Source organism: Corvus moneduloides, chromosome 5, assembly GCF_009650955.1.
Source record: "Corvus moneduloides isolate bCorMon1 chromosome 5, bCorMon1.pri, whole genome shotgun sequence".
In the NCBI taxonomy this organism is placed as follows: domain Eukaryota; kingdom Metazoa; phylum Chordata; class Aves; order Passeriformes; family Corvidae; genus Corvus; species Corvus moneduloides.
Window position 1 is genome coordinate 10,568,800 of NC_045480.1, and position 18,753 is coordinate 10,587,552.

General features: G+C 38.2%; 2 protein-coding genes across 6 annotated transcripts in view; one reads left to right on the forward strand and one right to left on the reverse strand.

Moving 5' to 3' along the window:
* Window positions 1-1,324: 1,324 nt before the first annotated feature.
* Window positions 1,325-18,008, reverse strand: TRMT44 (tRNA methyltransferase 44 homolog). Of its 2 annotated transcripts, XM_032108242.1 has the most exons (12): window positions 17,533-18,008; window positions 15,897-16,014; window positions 14,799-15,018; window positions 13,517-13,585; window positions 11,210-11,317; window positions 9,745-9,816; window positions 7,031-7,137; window positions 6,239-6,422; window positions 5,207-5,594; window positions 4,243-4,359; window positions 2,961-3,164; window positions 1,325-1,844 (listed from the first exon to the last, which is right to left on the reverse strand). In XM_032108242.1, exons 1-12 carry the CDS (start codon window positions 17,933-17,935, stop codon window positions 1,612-1,614), a joined length of 2,223 nt encoding a protein of 740 aa, XP_031964133.1. In that variant the 5' UTR covers window positions 17,936-18,008; the 3' UTR covers window positions 1,325-1,611. The 2 variants fall into 2 exon arrangements, with proteins under 2 accessions (XP_031964133.1, XP_031964134.1); XM_032108243.1 differs by lacking the exon at window positions 2,961-3,164 and having other exon boundaries at window positions 17,533-18,003.
* ACOX3 (acyl-CoA oxidase 3, pristanoyl) overlaps window positions 17,937-18,753 on the forward strand; it is a 31,514-nt gene continuing 30,697 nt past the window's right edge. For 2 of the 4 annotated variants that reach the window (XR_004240045.1, XM_032108244.1), the window contains exon 1: window positions 17,937-18,023. The gene's annotated coding sequence lies outside the window, so the exon portion shown is untranslated. The other 2 variants (XM_032108246.1, XM_032108245.1) reach the window with 2 other exon arrangements.

An 18,753-nucleotide genomic window follows, 5' to 3' on the forward strand; every position in this document is an offset into this window, starting at 1 on the left:
TCAGGTTGTAGAGAGTAGTAAGGTCCCCCTGAGCCTCCTTTTCTTCAGGCTAAAAAGCCCCCATTCCCTGAGTTGCCCCTCCACAGGACATATTCTCTAGACCCTTCACCAGCTTCATTATTCTTCTTAGGATGTGCATTTAACTTTAAAAGTTAAACCTTTTAAAGAAAATAATAGTCTACCAAAGAAAATCATAACCTGCTCAAGGTGCTAAACTTTCCTTTGTTATCTGATACACAGAAACCCCATTATCCCAATATTATTAAACATGTTTTCTACTTTTACACCTTACTTTGAAAAGAAAAAAGGAAAGGCCAGGTTGAATGAGGCTTTGAGCAACCTGATCTAGTGGAAGGTGTCCCTGCCCATGGCAGGGGAGTGGGAACTAGATGATCTTCAAGACTGCTTCCAACGCAACTCATTCTATGAATCTATGACAGTGTACCCTACAAACGCCTAAAAGCCTACACCTATATCTGAAGTTTTCCACAATAATTTCCCAGAAAGTTGCTCTTGCAAACTAACCACTTTGAATCAACATAAAAAGCAAGGAAAGGACTATGAAGTGTACTATATAGTATTACTGCATAGTAACATGGAAACAAAGCTGTCAGGCCAGGAAAGAGTGAAATCTCTCTCATTTCTTACTCCCAAGAACCACTGAGTCATAGGAAACCATAAATCCTCCTGTAGAGGAACACATTCAGTGCAGGCAGCAAGGTGAGCAGCTGCCGTGTGAGCTGCAGGTTGAGCACTGGGTGGTGGCAGCTCCAGAGGCTGAGGCAGGCAAGGGGCTGAGAAATGCCACCCTTTGCACAGGAAAGGACCTGGAGACATGTGGTACCACCGGACACTCAGAGATGAGACAGGAGCCAAGGACCCCCAGACTTTGTGTGCTGAGCCTGTGAGGGTTTAAAAGCCCAGGGGTTCCTTTCTTCAAGGTCCCTCATCAGAGGCAGCAGCTCAAGCTGTTAAGTTTGTTGTTGCACCAAGTTTAAATTATTTTAAGGATTGAAACATGTGAGACTGTGCTATGGGAATCTTGGGCCCAGGGAGTAAAGGAATCTTGTCTGACTGTGTGAGTGTGGGGTGTGTAGGGAATCAAGCAGGGCAACCGTGGGCCCACTGGAGCTGCCTACTGTGAAGGAACTTCAGTCCCAGCTCAGGTGCTGCGGGCTTGGCTGCCAGAGTGGCACCTGGATGATTGGACAGAGAAGTTTCCCTAACACTACACTCCTTGAAAATGTGGAACAAAACAGGCTAATTTTCAGGGTTTGAAAATGCTGCATCATGTACTTTTGATCTGATTAAGGATCATGAGGAGTTTTGCAGGAAATTAAGTTTTTTAAACTTTTCTATGTATACAAATGCATGCTAGACAAGCCATAACAAATCCAAAAATATATACGTACTTTACTATACCTATTCCCTGTTAATAAAAAAATAAAGAATTGGAAATACAGGAGAACTTGTAAACTAACTGCAAAATAAGATGCACAGAAATGAGGAAAATCTCTCCATATTGTACAGATGTTCACGCACTAGGCAGTCCCACCTTCCATCATAGATTCTGTTATGTACACAAGCCTAAACACAAGTGGCAACATTTTATTACTGTATATGTTTTTTCTTTTTAATTATCTGAGACTGCCTTAGCTCCTCAGTCCCATGAGCATATGGGCAAGCTTCAGAAGGTAAAGAACAACCATCAGGATGATGAATGAAAAACCAACAGAGGCGTGTTTTAAATGCTTCAGCTGAAAGGCGCCGTTTCACTTCAGGTTTAGTTTTACTTGGTGGTTTCTCCTTTCTCCAGTCACGAATATGAACTCTCCCATTTAGAACTAAGATTTAAAAACAAACAAAAATGCAGCTGTTAATAGACAGCCATGGCAATTATACTGGAAAAAATTGCAGTGACATTCTGTGGATAAAAAACATTCTACAAATGGATCACTCAGGCAAAACCAGATTTTGTACAGAAATAGAAAGAAGTAACAAAGAAGTAACAACAAACTAAGACAACGTAGACACAGTATAAATAAGGCTTGATTGATTTCCCTGAGAGATGTTTTACTGGGATGCTGAATAGTTTGAGGCACCTTCGGATCATCTTCGTAGAAGTTTGTTAGTTCATTTTAAATATAACAGTTGGGATCACTTAGACTAAAATCATCTGAACTTAGATTACAAGTTCTGACAAAAGAAGTTTCAACTTCAAGAACTGTAATTTTTCCCCTGTTCATAACTTTATGATTCCACATTTAAAATGTGATTACCAGCAAGTGCCTTCTACTACTTTCACAGTTCACTGACCCAAAAACATACTGCACTGAGGAGATGACAAGTCTAATCCTTCATGTGAACCAACACTGAATTATCATTGGTTAATAAGGATTCAGCACTTTGGGTTTTTAGAATTAATTTCTTGTGTTAGGATCATAAACTGCACATGCCCACATTTGTGAACCTCCGTCAACTTCTTAAATGTATAAACAAAATAGATAAAAGGAAGTTAGCCAGAGTGTAAGAAAAAAATGGATGGCAAACAACAGTGAAAATGAAGAGGGAAGAATTTGCCACTTTTAAGTTGCCATGCTCTATTTTCATATCCTGCTTCAAACACACCTTCTGTATGACATACTTGTAGCTTGGGATAGTTAACCAATGCCATTCTGCATTCTGATAATTGCTATTCAAAAAGTCACAAGTCCAGTGAAAGCTGAATATCACACAGTCTGAACTGGATGAATTAATGTCTCCAGGTTTCCTTGTGATACACAGACAGACCTGAACTCATACTAAGCCAAACAAGAAGCAATTTCAGCTGAGCTTTAAAATCCCTCTCAAAAGATGAAGAAAAATTGGCAGCTATTTATGACCAAGCATAATTTTTCCCTAGGAAATCAGTCTTGTATTGGACAAGATAACTGCCACTGATCAGTTATTTTGAGACTCACTTTTTGTTCGGAGGGGGGTGTGGGTGTGTGTGTGTACATCCGTTTCCCATGTTTTAAAAGAAAAATCAGTCAAGATGACAAAAGAGCTGTAGCCATGTTCTTCTCTGTCCTCCTGGGCATGAGCAATGTCCTTCCAGAACACCAGAAGTTTCTTGTTATGGTGATATGCTACTAAGGGAGAATCAAAGGGTCTCTCCTGAAGCCCTGGGGAGCATCCATGTGACGTAAATTACTGAGAAAGACTAGGATTAAGTCAGACCTTTCTTCACAGGTAATGTGCAAGCAGCCTCCAAGCCAATTTAAAACGCTCATTCCATTTACAGTGTAACACATTGCAAAACCTATTTCACCAATTCCTAATGATAGGGAACCAAATTCAGACACACAATAAACTCCATGTGACCAACTCTTTTTAATGGATGGCAATTCAAAAGGATTTCATAAGCCCAGTGCACAGAAATCTTTACTGGATGCTAAACTTGCTTAACTTAACCACTGGCAACAAAAAGGTTGCATATGCAGGATTACTTGCCATGGATTACTTGATCAGCATTTTACAGGAGACATAGAACTTTTAGGACATAAAACACTTTGAAATTTGAAGCAGCTTTAATCCTGATAAAACCTTGAAGATCTTGTATTACTGCAAAGCCACATTTCAGTTTTGCAAAACTTCACACTGACAAAAAAGCCCCAAACCAATTACACAAAACACACTGTCACCACATAGAACAACAGGGGAAAAAAAACCCCAAACCCAAAAAACTGCTATCAGAAACCCAGCCAGACACAAAGACCTGCTACTGAGTTCTTTCTGCCATGCTACCACAAGCTACATAAACACATCAAGCCTCACAATTATAGGTTCTTATGGAAGCTAATTTTGTTTTATGTCAGCATTTACACTTTGGGGCTTGGTAAGCCCCAGTTAAATGCTAAGCCTCAGTTAAATGCTTCAGTAAAATTGCTCTGTATTTGACAGCCTCAAAACCATCAGTACTTCATAGGAAAAACAAAAAAAAGCCACTTAAACTAAAGGTTTGTCTGTTCAGATACAGTCAGTGTAGAACATTTTGCTGATAGATGCTTTACCAATCTCATTCCTAAGAGCTTTACTAACAATATCTTGGAGCAATGGGCACATAAAGAATATTCAGCTTTCCACAAAGGTACAAAAAGCATTTAAAAAACCACCACAATGGTAATTTTTCAGTTAAGTTTAACTGCATATAGAGGAGATAAAATAAATGATTAAGGAAAACAAAACTCAAAACTCCTTTACCTTCAAATACCTGATGATTGCTCTTGAGAAGTGTCTGCAGGCCTCCATATTCACTTTTCAGCTTTTTTAAAGTCTCTTTATTTAAATGTTCTGCCACTTCTCTCAAGGAAAGGCTTTCTGGAATAAAAAAACCTAGAGTTATTAAAACTTTTGTATATAAAACCTTAACTTCTATATAAGAAGATTCAACTTCTATATAAGGTAATGATTAGGAGCAGAATGTCTGAATTATCCACCAGTACCACAGCAACTTTTTTCTCACAATATGATGTACGATATATTTTATATGTATATTGTCTGTAAAACAGCAGCTTTCATTTTACAGGACTCAGGTCAGAATGTCCACCATAAGACACACTTTTTATTTGCTCTACTTTTTTTACAATACCATGTAAATTGCAATAAGCACTGTTTATAAGCATGTAGTTAGAAGACTTAGTCAGTAACATATGACAAACTACACTGAGTAAATAATAAAAACAGATAAAGAAAAATGGAAAGATGGTAGTAGTGAGAACTGACTGCTTCTACAATTAACAGCAACTTAACATTCTTTTTGTTCTTAAGACTAAACTAAAAATTCCTAATCATGTTGTAACCTAATGGCACTTCGAAGCACTTCTTACACAACACTCTTACAGAATTATAGCTATTTATTCTGTTAATATTCTAAACCACAATATTCTCCCCAAATAGGGTAATGTTGTAGAGTTGTGGGTTTAGTTTGGTTTGGTTTAATAAAAATGGATTCTGTAATAGTATTTAAGTGTAAACCAGGAAAAAACCTCACACCAATTTCAAAATATTCTTCTATGTGCAACAAAACACAGTAGGAAAAAAACCACCTTTGATTGTAACTGTACTGTTCTCAGGGTTTCCTAAAAATCTATTCACAAACATGTTAATTTGCTGGAAAAGACATGTTCTACCAGCTAAAGATAATGTAAAGGAGAGATAACCTCACCTCCTTGATTCCAGGTATTCGTATTTCCACCCTGCATATTAGAACACGATTTTTGGGGGGCTGCATTTAACAGCAACTTGGCCACATCGAGAACCACTTCATCTACAAAATCCCGAGGGAGGGAAGCACAATTTCTGATTTGTTCTACTTTTTCTCTGGGTTGAAATCCAGGCATCCAGATTGTACCAGCTGTCTCAGTCTCATCTTCAGGAGGTTCTGAGCCTACTTCACACAGACTATCAGAGTGATCCTCATGCTTAAATCCAACCCGTTTGTCACACGTGGCCACAGCGCAGGTCCGACGACTGTTAATAAACTGTGTAATCTGGTTGTCAATCAGAGCATGTTCTGCAGGTGGATAGGTTCTGCTTTTCCCAATAAAGCTGACCTATTTTAGCAGAAACAGGTAAATCTCTATTAGAGTCCCATACTTACACCCAGTGCCACAACCTCCACATGTTCAGGCAGGCTTCTCACTACCTATAGGACAATTCAACACCAACTGAATGCTCGGTAACATCTGAGGGGTTTTTAATTCTAGTTTTTGAGTATTGGTGCACCAGAAGAAATCTGGTAAACAAGTCAGAATCCATCATGTTATACAATCACACAGCAAAAATATTGTTCCTGACCCTCAGATTATTTAAAGCTGGACACCTTTTCCTACTCTGAGAACATTTCACTTTGAATTTCATTGGACATGAAAAACAGCAAAATTAAGTACAAAAATGCAAGACAGGCAGCTAGAAAAATTAAGGCAAAAAATAAGGTTTTTTAAGTTTTCCATCATATATAGTGGCATAAGAGAAAACCATGAAACCTTTCATTCTTTTCTGTTTTAGGACTGTACCTATAACATTAGAATTCCCAAGAAAACAATAAGTATTTTTAGTCTCTTTTCAGAGCATACTGTATCAAGTAATGAAGCTTACTATGGTCTTACCTTACAACAATAGCAATGAACAAACATCCATATGCTTCAAACAGAGCAGATTAAAAAAAAAGACAAAATCACACAGAGGCCAAAATTACCCTTTTTGTTGATGGAATTCTAAGACAATCTTCTTCCACGTGAAAGCCACATACAAATCCCACTTGGGCAACAAAATCAAGATATTCTCTGTATTGAGTCTTCTTGCTTTGTCTTCGGCTATATTTTCCATGGAAATCAAAGAAGCAGCACGGCAGCACAAAGTAGCAACATGAATAGGAAGACCTACAAGAAGGATAAAAAACTGCTGAACAGTAAGTTATTTCAGAAAAAAAAAAAAATTAACAACCTATCAGATAAAAGCAATAATGGAATTTTTTATTACACAACAAAGCTTCATACAATAATATTTATAACTTCCTCTTTCAGTAGAACTATTAGTTTAATCAAAAATACCATTTCACAAAGTATTTGCTGTAGGAAACTACTTTGCCAACTTAGTTTGCAGAAGTAAATCTCTAAATTACTGTTGCTAGTTGTAAAGAGGGCAACAGCTCAAGGGAAGGCAGAACCACAAGCTTTTATTTACAAGAACAAAAACACAACAAAAAACCAAGCAACTGTTTAATGTATAAAGAATTAAAATACAGTTCTGGTTTTTCAACTTCAAAAGCAAAATGCTGCACTGAATTCTATGAGAAAGTAAATATGGCATCTGTACTTCTCCACAGAAACACTTTGTAAAAATAATTAAATTGCAACAAAAGTTGCCAAGCACAACAGCTGTGGAACCAAAACTGTCAGTTTTTACCAAGCTCACATAGGTAATTATAGGGAGTTTGTTTCGTTTTTTTAATTCCTTCCATTCCACTCCCCCACCTCTGCAAAAATACCTAGCTGCAATTACAGGTACCCATGGTGTTAATTCATCTGAATGGTTTCCTATGAGCCAGTCAGTATCTGGGAAGAGATGACTGTCACCTGGAATGATTGTAGCTTCCTAGAAAACAAAGCAACACAGTAAGTTAATCCTATCACAGGTTTCTTTAATGGATTTTACAAATACAAGGTGAATGAGCACCACAGACACCAACAATGTTTTCCTCAGGTAGCATTTTTTTATAGCTACAGAGAAGTAATTTAGCAACAAAAACACCCACAAAACATTGGTCAGAAAAGAAGTGGAATAACAACTCTGATTAAGATATCTAGCATTTCAATATATATAAACAAATATCATACACTGAACTGTGATTTCTTGCCAATCTCCTTCTGCCACTTGTATGCCTAAACTCAGTTTTTCAGAAAGTCACTTAATTTGCTGTCTTGCAGCCTGTAGGACTCACATAGCAATTCATCAGAACACAGCTTCATTGGTATTTTCTCCTCCTTCACAGATGCTGCCCAAATCAAATCCTAGTACACAGAACACCACTCTTCACACGCTATCATTCACATATAATAAAACAAATAATAACAAACAAACAAAAAAACCTGCCAGATAAAACAAACAGGATGAATTCTTCATCCAGGCTAAATTCAAAAGTATAGAGTGCCTCTAATGTTTGTGCCTCACTAATATGTTTTCTCACTTTGAATTAAGTTCAGCAAAGTACTGAAAGATGTTGATACCATGCAAGTAGACACTCTTCCCTGAAAATGTGTATGAACACTAAAAGCATTATTGGGCAAATTCGAAAAAAGTTTTAGATTTGAATTTCCACAGACCCTCAGGAAAAGTTCTGAAAATGATGCCCATAATCTCTTTTATATAGAAAATGTATGTTTTAAGAGCTTAAAATTCACATATATATGCAAAGCAGTATCTATATAGGAATTAAAGAATAAAACAAAACAAAACTACTTATTAGGGAAGTCAGACTATCTTGGTTACATTCCAAATCCCTCTTAAGGATCAATACTATCGTTCACTTAAAATTGTTCACTTTAAATACTATATATCATTTTTAGATATGTATATACATTTCTAGGTAATGAATGTAACAAGCTTCTTTTTGGCAGATTACTAGATATTAAATCCCCAAGTCTTTGGAAAGTGTTTTCTTAAGGTTGATTAAACACGTTACTCATACTTTACCTTTCAGGTTTGATCATTCAATTTAGGCATAGCATGAATTATGAGTGCCACACTGCCCATTTTGACAGTCACCCATAATCAAATTTGTCTTCACCATGTCTGACAGCAGTTTGGAGATACAGAGTGCCACCTGTTACATCCATTTACATTGTTAGCATTGTACTGAACATCACAGATGGCAACATCCACCCTGCAACTCATGCTGTAAGTAAAGATCAAAACAAAATTAGCTTCAGGGGTAACAACAGGCTGTGAGCAGGTGCTTTTCCTTCTGTGGCTCCTACGGCTACAGGAGCCTTGCAAAACTATTTCACCCTCCCTGTTCACTGTCTAGCTCCTTCCAGCATAAATCATCACTTTCCCCATATGCATATATTTTTATGTATTTTTATTGTTTCTTTCTGGGCAAAACCAGGCCCATGTAACACAAAGATAAAGAGACAATGCTGTTCAGCGTGATCAGATGTGACCTAATGCAGTACAACAGGAATGAAGGAGCACCACAGCTTGATGTTTTGGGTTGTTTGTTGAAGGTTTTCAGTAAGAACTGCTTGCAGACTGGAGCAAAGGAATATGGCAGTTTTGGCAACCTGTACCCAAAATGGCAGAGTGGCAAAGAGAAGGCTACACAACACTGAAATCTTCACCTCCCATCTGCGAAAACTGATGTTCTTTCACTAATTTAAGTGTTAGCATTCAAAGATATGTTGAATGAACTTTAAAAAATACTACTAGAGAATAACTACAGGTGGAAAATTATTTTACTATATGGGAGCTGACAAGTTTTGAGAGAACATAGTGAGAAATTTTAGACTCTGCAGAACAAGAAACCAGGAACACCTCATCTCCAAAGGGCAACTGTTCATTGGCACCATGCTTTAATGAGTATCAGATTAAGAATGCCTCGAATCAAAGTGAATGTTTCTGTGCTCAAATTATTCATAAAAACGCTAACATGGAACTTGAAATATAATCCCTTTTTCAGACTCATTCTCCTCTTCATTTTTAAAAGCCATTATTGCAATTATTTAGGTTGGCTCCTTTGAGGTTCAACAACAATTTTGTCTCCAAAACAGAACATAGCACTGTAAGGTCAGAATCACTTTCAAGAAAATACCCAAAATTTTGAGTGGCTTCATTATCTTTTATGAACTAGTAGTGCAAACAAAGCTGCTTAATATTGATGCTCCATTAAAAAGAAAGCTTGTTTCATGGTGTGCATGTCTGTACATGCAGTAAGAAATCATGCCAGTGGTTCTTGGCTGAAAAATAAGCAAGTTGCAAATATATATGCAAGGGTACGATACAGTATTTTTCTCAGAATTCCCATTACAACGTACTTTACAGACCCCCAAGGGATATGGGTGGCATCATACCAAATCCATGGGTCACTTAGACAACTGTCTGTAACCCAGTAGGCTTCCTTACACTTGCATCAATACAACCTGAAACAATGAACAAGTGAATAAATGTACGTATCAGTAAGACTGACATATATTTCCATAATACCTCTAAATGTGTCTCTGGTCCATACATGTCCCATATTTTTCTTCTCCTCACATCAATTCCTCTGCCTGAATGCTGAAATATTTGAACAACAAAAAGTCAATTGAAATACTACTTTTAGCAGAGATTTTCAAACAGGCTCAGTAAATGTACATATTAACATTGATTATTTCATTTATGGTAAAATTTAGACACATAACAAAAACCAACTTTGCCATTTCAGGCAGAACCTGAATTTTAATTCCTTTCTTCCTTTTGAAATATGACAGGAATTACAAGGAAACCTTATGAATATATCTGGTTCAAAATATTATCTGGGCACACCTATGGAGACTGCTCTCGAAAATCTGTATCTCTACAAATGTAAAAGCAGAGGTATTGATTTTTGGTTTGTTTGTTTGTTTTTAAAGCATCAAAACCTTTCAAAAGGTGAGTACTACTGCAGCGCCCACAGGGCTCAAAGAAGAATGCTACTCTAAGCAGTCCTTAGTGGAGAACCACCTTTTAACTACTGAAGCCCAAATACTTTTTCCCCTGTTTGAATTAAAGGGAAAAGGAAATAGACTGGAAACTAAAGCAAGAAATGAAGAATGTGTAGTATTTGAAATTCAAGAACCTTGTGCAGAACTAAGCAAAATCGACTATTAAAAAAAAGGCTCATAAAACTCTCACACATTATTTTTTTGACAGTCCATGTTTGTCAGTACTGAATGAATGAAAAGTCCACAGGGAAACCAGCAGCTTTCATTAGACAAAATTTTTCTGGCCATGCAAGAATAGAAACCTTGTGTTAGGAGAACTTGGAACATTTCCCTATGCCCCCAATGACATCTATTTATCTAATAAGAGATCTTCTTTTCCTCTACAAATTTTCCCATGTTCTCCCAAAAGTGGAAAATGCAATTTTCTGGAACAGACAGACCTAACTTCAATGGGTTTTGTTTAGTCTTATTTTTTTTTGTTGCTATTTCAGAAACTATGCCTCAAGAAACTGAACTATGCTGTTGCCACATTTTCACTCCCAAAAGTACAGTATGTTGTTAGGCATTTTCAATTAAGAAATTTTATATATCTTTGAAAGGATTGCTTTCACAGATACAGAAAAACATTTTCAGGACATCGCAAGAAGAATTCAGTCTGGATAAAAATAAGTTCATGAACACATCTTGTGAGAGAGAATCTACGTCAAGTTGCCACATTCCTTTTTGCATAACTAAAATACACCATTACTTTTTCCTCTTAGTTTCTTACCTCAGAGAAAATAGCCTTGAATTTTAATAAAATGCACTAATAAAAATAGATAAATAAATGAAAGGTTTCTAGTGCTCTGGTACAATTTTCTCTTAGTAATTAGAGTGACAAAATACTATTTCAGCAACATGAATTAATTTATTTTTGGCTATTTGCATGCCAGATAATAGGAAAGCATCTAGTTTTTAATCATTATTTTAAAAAGCATTCTATTTACCCCTTCATTGTTTAGAATATGAACCAGCAGACCATTTCCACATCCAAGATCTACAAATGACTGTTTCTTGGTCAACCCTTTTTCCTTTCTCTCTTCTTCCCAAAGAATCTAAGACAAGAAAACAAAACATATTAGACTTCTGCTCTCAAGTTTCCCTATAAGAAAGCATCAAAGGTTATTGGAGATGAAAGGAGAAAGCTGGAAATGCAGATGTGACAGAAAACATTCACTGCACTCACAGGTAAAATAACTTTAGAGAAAAAAAAAAAGAAAAACCAAAACCAAAAAGCCACTGTTTATGGAGTGGGAAAACAATCATGTTGCAAAATATCAATAAGTTTCTAACTGCTAAGCACATCCTCCCCTCCCTTTCGAGCCACTGGGAGTTGAAATTAATCAGGGCTTTACCACTCAGGGCTAGAATGAGCATAAATGTAAAATAAGTTACTAAAACAATGGGTGCAAGAGGAGAACAGTGCAAGAGAAGTACCAAGTAAAGTTCAAAAGTGTCTCTGCAAGTAACACCACAGATGCATTTATATCCACTGTATTAAAGAAAGCACTGATGGCAGAGCTGAAAATAAATATTCATTGTAATCACTCGGTGATATACTGGTACATGCAACATCCCTTTTTAGAGAACAAAGCAACAGTGTTACTTAGCAAGTTAACTCCCCCAAATTCTACATCAGCTAAGGGACTCCAAAGCTTTTAGCCAAATTCTAGTCCCTGATCTGTACATAAGTAGCTACTTTTACACAGATATGTAATTCATAATTAACAAGTGGATGTTTCTCTGCAGAGCGTGGATTAATCTCTATCACTTTCCAACTCTTTTTCCTTCAATGAAAAGTTAGAGATCACACATTCATAACTCTGCACTCTGGTTTTTTACTATGACTACCAAAAACCCTGAAGAGTATTTAACTATGAAAATTAGTATTTGTAACACTGTCACTTTTGAATATCAGTTTTGCTAGAGGGAAAGAAGCTGAAGATAAACATAGCCTGATAATTTTATGGATTATGTTTTTAGATTTACCAATCATTGCATGTGGGTGCACTAGGCAGTATGCTAGAAATCCCTAATTACCTCCTTTACAGATCATACCTATCCTCCAATTCCTGCAGAGTTTTTCGCAACACAAACTCAACAGCTACTCCCCTGGGGATGCCCCTGGACAGTGGGTGGCCTCAATATGACTGCAGAATAAAATTAGGTCACATGTAGATGCCACAAATCCATAATAACTTAACGTTGAACCTGCCTGCTCTTAACCACTTGTGTAATGTGCTTCTAAACAATGAGTTTCATTCACCATCATAGAGATACCTGAACATTTTGTGGCAGGTTAGGTTATTAATACCATACTTTAAGTTTTCATTTATGTAGACTGTATATTGAATGACATAAATAACTTTCTGAAAACTACTGATATATTAGCTAACACGTAATCACTGTAAACCAACATTCACATGTACAAAAATGCTATCACTCCAGAATTTTCTTGTGGCTACAACTAAATTCCTAATTTTCAACATCGAATATTAAGACAGTGGTAAAAATGGTAAAGATGAGTCTATTACATAGATCTTTCCACAAGCCAGTATCTAAGGTTCTAAGGGGTTAAACATTTAATTATCAAAATAAATGAGTCCTCAATGAGTACTCTAAATGAGCTAACTTACTTACAAATACTGATTTAGGTAAGATGCTACAAGTATAGTTCAAGGTAGACATGCTCTTACCACACCCTGGATGGCAGAAAAAAATATTTCTGTGCCTACATAGTGACACTATATTTTAATGCCTTTTAAAAACCTGAAGTTTCTAGGAACTGCAGGTGGCAGAAGTTTCATAGAATCTTAAGTAGGTAGGTGCCTGAGAAAACTGCAACAAGCATTTATCTGCATTCCTAGCATCTACAGCTGGCCTTATTACATTTGAAGATGGGATCTGAGCTGAAATTTTATCAGGGAAAGGCATAGCAGTGAAAAACCTTTAGTATAAAATGAACAAGCAATAGAAAAATTTATAAAACAATCAATCCTAATCTCCAATTGGTCCATTTTACGACTTCTACACCAGTGCTTTTGGCTTTCTCACTTAGAAATAAAAAAATCTTGTCTATGTAGACGATAAATTTTCTGTGACAGAGCACTGAAAATCTTCATCATATCTTCACGAAGAAGTTTTTGTTTACTTATAAAATGATATTCTTTAGAGAGGTCCTATTACTAGGAAATAGAACCTTACAGCATTAGTAATTAGTGGTAAACTATTAATCAGATAAAGCAGTTCCCTACCAGCAAGTAAGTGGCAATGGCAACATCTTCATAAACAAATTTCTCAGGATCTGTCACTTCAGGCCATACCTTCAGGAAAAAAAAAATTGATTTAAAAGATAGATAAAAATTTATTTTCTGCATCATTTGAAATAACCTTAAAAATGCTCAGACATAGCAATTTGGATACTTATTCACTTCAATAGGTTTCTGGACTTCACAGATTTTGCATTTTAACCTCATTAAAATATACACAGAGAATATAAAGACTCATTGGTTTTGTGAGTCACATGAAAGAATGATGGTGTAAAGAATGTCTGCTTTCAACCAAACAATAAAGTTTCTAAGAATATTTTGGCTCCACGTGTACAGGTTACAAGTAAACTGCTGCCTCTGTTCTGTAACAACCATGGATCTTTTGCTTAACTTTCTCACAAGAAAAATTTGTATCTTATACCTGTGCAACATTGACAACATGAACATTTGAGAATTTCATTTCACAAGGGAACAGACCTAGAATTATCCTGGCACAAGAGAACATGAAGAATCAAAACCTGAAGTAGGAAGACAGAAAGCGCAAGTATTATTCCCAAGTGTTACTTTGTAAATAAAGAATTGAAACAAAGACTGAAAGGCTCAACACCACCAATTCTATTGCAGAACTAAAGATTGAATCACTGCTTTGCCCAAAAGTCTAATTCTCCTCTCCTATGTATCTTCCTGTTAGTACAGAAATATTAACAGTAAAACCTTTTAGCATTTTCATTTTATGTTTTACAAAAGCATTTACCAATTTTTTTGCTTGCACCTAGAGCCAAGTTTGCAATAACACAGACATTACTTCATACAGCACTCTGCTGCTCTTCAGGATCTCCGGGATAAGAAAAAAAACATTACAACACTGCTCCTCTAACTCAAACACACAGTAAGATAGTATCCAAAGGTTTCTGAGAAAGAGGTGTTTTATTTGTGCCTTCTAAAATGTGGATGACTATTTATACCACTGACCTACTCCTTCCTTTTTATCACAAGTGATACATCCTGAAAAATGCCTAACTCCTCCAAACATTTATAGTGAATTTGGCTCTAAATCCTGCTTTTCCAATTAAATTGTTCCAAGTACTAAACTGTTTTATTCTCCATATATACAAAAAAAAAAAAGCAAAACATGAAACCAAAAACCATATATTATAATTCAATTGCTTCTTTTATTATAAAAAAAATATACTGAAAGAAGCAGCTTCATTACACAAAGTAAACAAAAATGGAAGGATAATACTACTGCATTTACTGCTAAACTTACCTTTACCATCACTTTGTACTTTTCTTTGAGGTCCTGATAAACCTTGCTGTATTTTGCTACTGAAATGAGTGAGAGTGTACTTTTAAACTCACTGGGCTTTTGCTCCACGGACCATTTAGCCAGTTTGGACAAAAGTTTGTTTCCAAGCCATGCTAGTTTGGGGTACAAAATTCCATCTGAAAACCAATCTTCTGGAAATGGAGCTACAACAGATATGGACCTTAAAAACAAACAAACAAATAACTTATATATACACTACTGTATAAATATAGTATTTCACTATTTCAGCCATCTCAAGGACAGAGAAAACAAGGATTAAATGGAGAAAATCAGCAGATCAGAGATATAAAACTAGACTGGAAAATGAGTAAATACGTAGAGAAACAAAAGGAAAATAAATCATTGAAGTTATTGAATCATGAAACAGTCTCCCCTGAATTTGGTAGCTCATTATCTCTCAATTCAAACACTGTACATAAGAGTCCATGCTGCATTTAACACAATGAATGAGGACTCACATATGATGAGCAACCTGATTTCACAAGATAGCCAAACACTAAACAGCATAAGTCAAGTCATGAAATTCCTGAAAAATAACAGGAAAATTTCAGAGAAAAATATATCCATTGTCACAACTCATTATTTCATAATCTCTAACTTTATACAGATTTTATTAGAGCTACATCCCCAGATGCTCAGGACCAACGTGAATGATCTACATTTCAGTGACTGAAGCTCAGTGAGTTTACAGCAACTCCAGTTTGACCCTCACCCTTATTAACACCCACAGAACCTTTCTCACAGGCACTGCTACACCCTCGTGATCACAAGCGGCATATTTTTTCTAGACCACACACAGGTACAGTCAGGTATAGTCAATGTATACATTCAAAGGTGAAACAGGTTTGTTTTACATTATTCTGAGTATTGTAGATGTTTCTTTTTAGAGAACACTATGCACTCATATTACACCACTACTGTAATTTACTAATCAAGCAAAAAATTATGAAATCTAAATTGCCTACATACCAATACTAAACCATTGTGTGACTCTTACAATAACTTACTGTTTGCTTCCTCTCTCACTCCCACACTTACCATTCCTCGTCTTTTATGTGTTTAAGTTGAATTTGATAAATATTGCACTTTTTAACCAAGTATTTTCCTTCACTGTTTTCCTCCAAAGGCAGAAAGGTCACAGTTCCGTTGTAAGCATCTGAAAAGATATGCAAACAGGAGATTATTATTCCATGGTGCAGCCCACCCTGGTTAGCAACAAAATTAACTTCTGCCCGCAAACCAGCGAGGCGAGATCTAAGACAACAGAGGAAGAACCACAATGCTAGGAACATACCTGCTTCTTGGTGTTCCTGACATCTCAAACTACTGGATCATTTAAATTCTCAAAATTTAGCATTCTATTGCATGATTTTTCAGAAATATCTAAGGCTGACCAGGAGCATTCATTTTCATCAAATCTAACTATTTTAATAAAGTAAAAACTAAACAATAAGATTTTCCTAGCATACGACTGCTGCTTTTCAATATCCCACAGAAAATCCATAGTCCTGGGAAGCAGGTGTGTATGCAGTATTACTTCATGCAAAAAATTTAAAAATCTTTTTATCTATTGTGTACCTCTGGGCAATTTCTTCAGAATAACTTACTAACTTCTCAGTTTTGAAAATGGTTTTTCAATTACCATCAAAACAAACATTCTTGCAAGTAAAAATGCTGTACTGGCTACATAATCAATTTTCAATGGACTCCAAAATTTTCTGAGACAAGAAAGAATAATTAGCAGTAGAGCAAATGTTAAGTCGTGCTGTCTTGTCCCATCCTTAGAAATTCCACCTCTACCATTTTTTAATTGTAAAAAAATTAATTTTAAAAAGTCCCCCAGGCTTTTTCTTAGAGATAGGCTCTCTAGATGCAGCTCAGGAGCATCTTCTCTTAACATCAAAACAAAAAATAAAACTGCAACATATACTTTTTTTTTTTGAAGGCTCCGATTTTTTTGAAGTTATCAGATAAGAATCCTAGGCCACAAGAATATCCCAAGTCAGCCCCATAAATGACTATATGTCTTTCTGAATTATAAATCGAATTGCTTCTAGAATTGACTCTTTTCAAAACATTACTACTAGAATTTAATCCGTATCAACATTTTTTCCAAAATTTATCTTGAAAATGGTGTCAAATTCTACCCTATGTAAGTTTCTTTATATTAGCAGGATTTACTGCAGTGTATTATCATCATACAGTGTAAAAAAAACCACCCCAAAACAAGAACAAAAAACAAAAATCCAACAAAACAAGTTGAGCTTCTTTCTTAAGAAAGTCGATACAAACACTTCCACTTGCAGGCAGGTGCCATAGCTGCCTATTCTTTACAGTAATTCTGCATTTCCAAACACTACAGCCACTCCTTACAAGCCCGTCATTAGGTCTGCGCTACGAGCAGCGTTTGTGTGCGGGCAGCTTACTCATGACAGGAGCTCCTGAGTATCACAGGAATTTGACCTCTGTAATTTGGATTTCAACTGCTGAAACTTCAGTGCTTCCTAACGCAACAACGAAAGTACACGATCAGGACAAAATTCGTTCCCACAAATACGGGAGAAAAAAGCGGCATTTCTCTCTGCGAGCCAGTCTCTGAGGGGACAGGTCTGCGACAGCCCCGGCCCCTCACACGGAGCGCTGCGGTCCCGGCCTCCCGCCCGTCCCCGCTCACCTTGCACCGCCAGCTCCAGGGCCGGGGGCGCGGCGGGGCGGCCCCGGGGCAGCAGCGTCCTCAGCACGGCGCGGAGCTCGCCGGGCCCGCCCCAGCCCGTGAGGGGCGGCGGCAGAGGCAGCTGCCCCTGCACCTCCCTCCAGAGCCGCCCCAGCTCCGCGGGCCCCGCGGCTCGCCCCTCCTGCCCGCCGCCGCCCACGCCAGCCCTCCCGGCGGCGAAGGATGGAGATCTCTCCCCACCCTCGCCGAGTGGCACCGTCCCCTCCGCCTGGACAGCGGCGCCGCTCAGCCGCCTGTTGGCCACCTGCGGCTTCTCCAGCCACACGCGTACTGCCGCCCAGAAGCCGCGGGGCAGCGCGGCGCCGCCGGGGTCCCGCACGGCCGCCGTCCCCACCAGCCCCATCCACCGCCCGCTGCCGCCGCGCCAAGAGGCGGAGCGCGTCGCAGGCTGCTCCCGTCAGTTCCTGAGGCGGAGACGGCGGCGGCTGCAGGTACGTACTGGGTCCTCTCGGCCCGGTCTGCGGCTCTGAGGCCCCAAGTGCCGCAAGAGACCGCTGCGGTGCTGTCCTGCGGCTGAAAACACGGGGAGCCGCCAGCTCCCAGCAGGGGGTGAGGCTGGAGGGTCGTCAGCGGATGTGCAGCTCTGTTTGGGGAAGGTCTGTGCCGCTGCGACAGCGGGTGCGGAGCAGCAGCGTGAAAACGCCTCCTGAGGGCAAACTCTACAGCGGGACGGCTGGCTGACAGTCAGCCCGGCCCATCAGGGAGACGTCTCGGTACACTTTTTTTAGCAAATAACAGTACATTATGTAATCTGTTTTTGCCCTGTCTGAGCAGAAGCGAGGCCCCGCCATGAATTTGGGCCGCTCGAACAGCGGTCGTGCGATGAGCCCTCACAGGGCTCCTGCAGAAGCGCTTCGTCCCCTGCCTTTACCCTGCCCGGGGCTGTCCTGCTCTGGGCGACTGCCAGCAGCAGATTGCTCGGAAATGCAGAACCGCTAGAACATGGAATAAACCAAAACACTGGTTTATGTCATCTGGCAGAATAAAGGCACGGTATCATTATTCTTGACGGGTACCGAGTGTCTGAGCTGTGTCATTGTTACGCAAGATAATTGATGATAGTACCCTGCAAACTGACCTTTGCCCTCGTGATTTGTGACCCGGTTTTGGTGTCCGGGTATGAATTTGAATTACTACCAGGAGCACTTTCCACGGAAAAAA

Coding starts and splice junctions, on each gene's coding strand:
- TRMT44 (XM_032108242.1), bottom strand. CDS start 17,935: ATGGGGCTGGTGGGGACGGCGGCCGTGCGGGACCCCGGCGGCGCCGCG. Junction 13,586..14,798: donor AGTACAAAGTGATGGTAAAG/GTAAGTTTAGCA, acceptor TTTTTCCTGAAG/GTATGGCCTGAAGTGACAGA. Junction 11,318..13,516: donor CCATTGCCACTTACTTGCTG/GTAGGGAACTGC, acceptor TTCTTGTCTTAG/ATTCTTTGGGAAGAAGAGAG.